Here is a 6,190-nt window from a genome sequence, read left to right on the forward strand (position 1 = left end):
AGAGGGAGTGAAATGAAAGCTGTCATTTTTGTGGCATACATATTATGAACAATACGAAAAGACTATTATGAATCACAACCGTAAGGCTTCTTTATATAACTCCAGAAAACTCAACTTTTCTGCTAATTTTATCACTCCTAGTCTCCTTTATACATATTTAGGGTGTTTCAATACTTGAATTTTATTATCATTCAAGAAAATACACATATGAAAGGATGAATATTACAAACCATGAGGAATTTTCATTGCAAGTGAATTAAAATTTGTGATAATCAGGTGGTAATGTCCCTGTAAGTCAGGAGTGAATGGAACTGAAATACAGCTCAAGAAGCTCTGCTGCAGCATATGCAAAACATGAAAGGTGCATTTGAATTCATCAGTTTTTATTTTTCAAGTATAAAAGAACCTTAATTCATTAGCAGTCTCACATAGTATATTCACACTAGAAAACACACATAAGTAAGCCTGACTCAATCAATTGCCTATGTGCATGGCAGGTAAGCCAACATTCGCCAGTAACATTAGTAGCAAAGCAGTCGCAGAACACTTCAACACAGCAGTTTCGTCAGTCCGCTCAGCTGGACTTGTTTGAGAGAAGTAACTCAACATCTGACTGTATTAAAAAAAAAGTAATGTAGCTCAAAGCAAAACTCGCTCATATATACATAAGGGTTCATGTATTCAGTCTATGATCCTTGCCATCCAAACACAAAGCATGAGTGAAAAATATAAGAAATCTTCAGCAATGAACAAGCAGTAGAACAAATGAAAATGGATGTTAGCAAAGCCACAAACAAAAAATGAGTTTCTATCACAATATGAAGGAAGTTATCACATTGATCATCCTCACTTGAACAGATGACAAGGGAGATGAACAGTGCTATCCATCATATGAGGCATGTTGTGAGAGGGGCTTACTTACTGATATATTATGATGTGTGTAAGCCCCTAAGCCACTCTGTCATTATCCACATCATATCACCCCTTAACCTCACATCAAGAACCAACTGTCTACACAGGCACAAACAAATCCATTCTCCTTGCTCCCTAAGCATTCTGACACCATGAACAAAGCATTGAAACTCCAGCATTTGAGTCTAACCCCAAAAATGGAGAATGGTGCAGACCTCCCATTCTCACCACACCTTGCTCACAAAGTCGAGTTTATCAGATGTTCAGTAAGATTCTTTACTTATGCTCTCATTAAAGTTTGAGTAACAGTAGGTAAGAACTCTTTGTCACCCTTTCCCAGAATCCTTTCCACACCACAAGCCAAAATATTTAATGGCAGGCTAACACTTGCAGTCGATATTTTGGTGTCTTCCTCCCACCACTGGCAAAAAATTATAAGCAGAAACAAATTAAGGATCTTTAGTCATTCTAGCACATATCTTTGATCATTTTACTACTTTCATTTCCATCATTCTTCTCTTAGTATTTTCCCATCTTCCTCCAAGCATAATAGTCCAGTAAGTGTGCCCTCTTCCCGTCTTTCCTTTCCCACTCTCATCCTTATCCTATTACAAGCCAGCCATGTCACCCAATCCCCCTCACAACCATACAATGCCACTCTATTTTCCTCCCTCTTGCTTCCCTCTATTCACATCACAGGTCGTCCCACGGTGTCCATAACCTTGTCTTTGTGGTCAGACATTTGTGGTGTGGACTCATCTTATTACAAGCCAGCCATGTCACCCAATCCCCCTCGCAACCATACAATGCCACTCTATTTTCCTCCCTCCTGCTTCCCTCTAATCACATCACAGGTCGTCCCACAGTGTCCGTAACCTTGTCTTTATGGTCAGACATTTGTGGTGTGGACTCATAGGTGCATATAGTGACGCCATGCCGGTGTGCCTTAGTGTACTCTCCTCGGAAGCCAATGTAGGAAATCTTAGTGCTGTCCTCGCCGAAGTTCGCGGGGAAGTGGAGAGTGAGGTGATTAACCGAGGAGAAGGTCACCACTCTGAAACAGTAGATTGGTGAATATGAATTAATGCACTCACATATAATCACCATCATAATCCTAATTTCTGATATCTTGCTTTGCTTTCTGCATAGGAAGAGTAGGGGTTGGGCTTTAGAGTCAAGAAAGTCCATACAGTTTAAAAGATGAAGAAAAAGTTTTTGCCAAGTGAAGCAGACCACACTCACTGCAACTAACATCAAAGTTCTGTCTTCTAATGTCTCAACACTGGATCTATCAACAACAACCTCTCTCTGATAGCATATAATGTATCATCTTATTAAAATCTAAAGTCAGAAATTGATGGTGTAACCCTAGTAAAAAAAAAAAAAAAAAAAAAAAAAAAAAAAAATGTTCCACAACTCTCCCAAACAACTGCATTTCCATCTATTTCTAGCATCTCTGCAGACTCTGTAGTTACACTGCTCTAAGCCAAGGTATTTCTTGCTCATGCCAAAAAAAGCTGGCATACAACAAAGACAGAATCTAATTAAAAGTAGCTGTACTTTAACATCTCAGACACAATGATTACCATGAAAAAGACATGGGATAAAAGAAATGGAAGTTGGCAAGAAACAAGAGCAAGAGGATTAAGATGAGATGAAAAGAGTGAGCAGAATGAAGAAGAGTAAGAAGGAGGAATCCTCTCACTTGGTGGTGTACTCCAAGGTGCCCGTGGGGTCAGGCTGGAGTTCAAACTCTTGATCAGCAGCCAAGGCCACATCATCAAATGTCATGTGCTCTCGGTTCTTGTAGCTGAATAGTAACAACAATAATTATCATCATTACTGTCTGGATAAACAGGAAGGCTGTCAGTAAATGCCACAAAAAATTGGTAGACAAATAAGGAAAAAAGACAAAAAGTCAGCAGAGTAAAGATACCACAGTAAAATGAGTTGCAATATAAATTTGCAATTCTCTCTCTCTGCACTCACACTCTCATCTTGCTGGGGTGGTAGCCATTTTCTCCCCCCACCACAATGATTCCCTTCAGCTTGATGCTATCTGTAAACCTGTTGGGAAGGAAGGAGGGAAAGGTGATAAAGAACATCACTCAAATGACTTTTTGTAATGATTACGTCTATGAGTATTAGGGAAAGCAAGTTTAGATTAGTGACATATGATCCACTGAATTTTTGCTTTATTAATAATATTTAGTGAATATGAAAGAAGTAATGCAGGGAACTTCTATATGAAAGTTACAAGAAGTTTACAATTAACATGTAAACTTCAAAATTATTTTGCATATTATACTGCACATTACTAAAGTTGTAGAAAACAACATTCTATTTGAAAAAGATAAGAACAGTAAGGGATATACTGTGCGATGGAATGAAGTATTTTAAAACTTTCTTCCAAAAATAATGGAGGGAAGGATGTCTGCAACTCTAGTATATGTATGATAAAAGACATTAAGAAATATGGGTGAAAAAGGTCAACCAACGGAAAGCAAAGGAAGTGAGATGTGTTTAAAAATATCACTTACGGAATATTGAAAAGAAGCTCCTCATCAGCATCACTCTCCACAAACTGAAAAAAGGAACAACAAACTCTGACAACTGTTAGACTAGTTATGGACTTCACATTTTTATACTTTATCCAATAAACTGGCAAGTTAAGGAGTCAAAATTACTTATGCAGGGGTAAGATACCTGCCCACAAGTTCTTCTGTGATGTGGCTGACAAAAAGCACAAAAATCTTCCACCATTTTTTCTAATATGCTATTTTCTTAGTTCTTACCTGAATAGTTTCATTACTTGACAGACAGAACCATATGTCAATAGTACAATAAATTGTATGTTAAATATACGTCAAACAAGTCAGAGAAGTGTTTGAAAGTAAAGGCAACACCTACTTTACAAACAAGTCTTGTAAAAATGTTTGGAAAGTACAGGGCTTCAATTTTCCTCCCCTTCACCCACATACACACCTTTATTACTTAATCTGAATCAATATTTGTATAATTTATGACTCCCTAACCTTCAATTTCAACAACTACCTCAACGATTAAACATGTACCTGGCTAAGGGTTCAGTGTGGCTGGCAAGCAGCTCCTGCAAGTCATGTCATCAAGGCTATCCATTGTACCTTCTTGTGCCTTGGCTACAAACCTGTGCAGCACATTACTATTATAAGGTGGATGAAAATGCACTTGAATGAATAATCTAGCGTCTAACACTGTCTACACACCAAGGACTAATCCAACATCCAACAAATATCTTAGAAACAAACCTTTTCCCTAGACAACCGTTCCTCCCAAGGCTTGAACACGGTCTTGCCAGAGCCATCAACTGCCTCGTTGAGACACTCCACATGGTCGGTATCAATGCGTGTGTACAAGCTGTAGGCCACCCCAAGGTCAGCTGGCCCATGGTCATGGCCACTACCACAGGACCCATGGCCATGGTCATGTCCATGGCCCCCATGCCCATCATCACCACCACCGCACCCTGACATCCTGTTAGTGACATTTATATGGTTATAATTTGCAATATTATTGACTACATTTCACATAATAAAAGAGGTACATGCCATATCCTCAATTTATATATAGCTCTGGGGAAAATCCGTGCCAAAGTAATACATAAGAGATTAAGAATATGGCAAATTTTCACATATATGCCTTTAATGATCTCTCTCTCTCTCTCTCTCTCTCTCTCTCTCTCTCTCTCTCTCTCTCTCTATATATATATATATATATATATATATATATATATATGTGTGTGTGTGTGTGTGTGTGTGTGTGTGTGTGTGTCAGTTATGGAGATGCTCTTCTGATTGAGTTGAACTGAAATATTTATTGTTGTAAAGTACAACAAAGGGGGATGGCTGGCCTTTGCAGACAAACCATTAACTAAGAATAACTCAAATCTTCATCTGTTCCATTCTCTACGCGAGGATAATAAAATTACAGGGGAAGTACACCAGGAGGGAATGGGCACGTGTTTCCCCCCAATGTACCCAGGAGGGAATGAAGGTGTTGGGTGTGTAGGCCACTGCGGAGGACTGATAGATATCTCGGAAAGGGTGTGGCATGCAAGGCGTTAAGAATGACATGAAAGCCAGCTATTGTTCTCCTTTACAAGAGGTGCCGGCATCAAGGCCTGACTCAGCGAATCACCTGTAATCCCGCAATCCTTTTTCTGGAATGTTTTTGTTTTGGTTCAGCTCAGCTCAAGGTCGAGAATTTCGCCTTTGTAACGGCACTCTCTCATGATGTCCTTCGATGTCTGCTGGATCTCTTAGTTTCCTTACTTTCTTTCTTTTCATTTTATATTTTTATCCAAACTATTAATATTGTTCTTTATGCTTGTTCAGTGTTTTTACTTATTGTGTGTATTTATGGTCCCCCGGCCGGAAAACAGGAAGGCTACAAAATCAACCTTACTCAATGTTTAAAGGTAAATATATGCAAAAATATTACTTTTTTGTACGATGTATATAGGAACATGTAATACAGATGTTGATAAATGCATTGATTAAAACTGGTCATTACTCAATAAATTTACAAATAGGCCTACATATTATATTGTAATCTAAAACGAGGATCTCATAATTATACCAACACCTAATCTACCTCTTAGTATGTACTTTTTCTTTGATCATGGTGAAATAAACGCTTTTAGAGGTTATTTAGTGGTTGTGTAATTTGTACTGATAAACGTCGGGGTGGCTTGTTGTGACGTCTCTGCCGTGTCAGCTGCAGCGTTACCAGAGATTGTCTAAATTTATCAATTTTAAACCCAAAAGCTATCTTAATCGCGCAAATAACAATAGAAAATTCAATTTAATGTTAAAAACCGTTAATTATTGATGCATTTTGCAATAGTCATGTGTCAGAAACCGGAAACTAAAATGTCTCTTATTTTTCCTTTGATGCTTCGGCTTTGTATCGCTTCTTAGGTTCTCCTTGGTTCTTCTGTACGCATATATACTTCACTACGGACACCTAGATACTTCACTCTGCACCGAGCACTATATGTTTTTCACCGTACACTTTGCCTACACACACTTTTTTTTTTCCCTTACCATTGTTTCTTTTTAGTTTCCTGGTGCTACTTAAACATGTGTCCTTAGTTGTATAATCACACTCTGTACTGCCTGGGGGTTGGGATGGCATGCTCCTCCCTTCTCCTTTGTTGTTTTACTTGCAACGATAAACTATCAATCAGTCTATTTCTTTTTCCTTATTTTCTTCACTTTGGCCTCCTGTGTGTGGTCTC

At 38.4% G+C, this 6,190-nt stretch overlaps 1 protein-coding gene across 3 annotated transcripts; it reads right to left on the reverse strand.

The window, feature by feature from the left end:
• Positions 1 to 366: 366 nt before the first annotated feature.
• On the reverse strand, positions 367 to 5,242 carry LOC126995553 (PITH domain-containing protein GA19395-like). Of its 3 annotated transcripts, XM_050855195.1 has the most exons (7): positions 5,089 to 5,242; positions 4,200 to 4,425; positions 3,453 to 3,496; positions 2,902 to 2,979; positions 2,618 to 2,722; positions 1,789 to 1,966; positions 367 to 1,633 (listed from the first exon to the last, which is right to left on the reverse strand). In XM_050855195.1, exons 2-7 carry the CDS (start codon positions 4,422 to 4,424, stop codon positions 1,601 to 1,603), a joined length of 663 nt encoding a protein of 220 aa, XP_050711152.1. In that variant the 5' UTR covers position 4,425; positions 5,089 to 5,242; the 3' UTR covers positions 367 to 1,600. The 3 variants fall into 3 exon arrangements, with proteins under 3 accessions (XP_050711152.1, XP_050711150.1, XP_050711151.1); XM_050855193.1 differs by having other exon boundaries at positions 367 to 1,966; XM_050855194.1 differs by lacking the exon at positions 5,089 to 5,242 and adding an exon at positions 4,929 to 5,044 and having other exon boundaries at positions 367 to 1,966.
• Positions 5,243 to 6,190: the final 948 nt, after the last annotated feature.

The sequence above is a fragment of the Eriocheir sinensis genome, chromosome 8 (assembly GCF_024679095.1).
Source record: "Eriocheir sinensis breed Jianghai 21 chromosome 8, ASM2467909v1, whole genome shotgun sequence".
Taxonomy (NCBI): Eukaryota; Metazoa; Arthropoda; class Malacostraca; order Decapoda; family Varunidae; genus Eriocheir; species Eriocheir sinensis.

Excerpts from the sequence above, each read along its gene's own strand:
- LOC126995553 (XM_050855195.1), bottom strand. The coding sequence starts at position 4,424 with ATGTCAGGGTGCGGTGGTGGTGATGATGGGCATGGGGGCCATGGACAT. Across the intron at positions 2,723-2,901 it reads CACCCCAGCAAGATGAGAGT|CTACAAGAACCGAGAGCACA; the intron begins GTGAGTGCAGAG and ends GTTACTATTCAG. Across the intron at positions 1,634-1,788 it reads TGTCTGACCATAAAGACAAG|GTTATGGACACCGTGGGACG; the intron begins GTTACGGACACT and ends CACAAAGACAAG.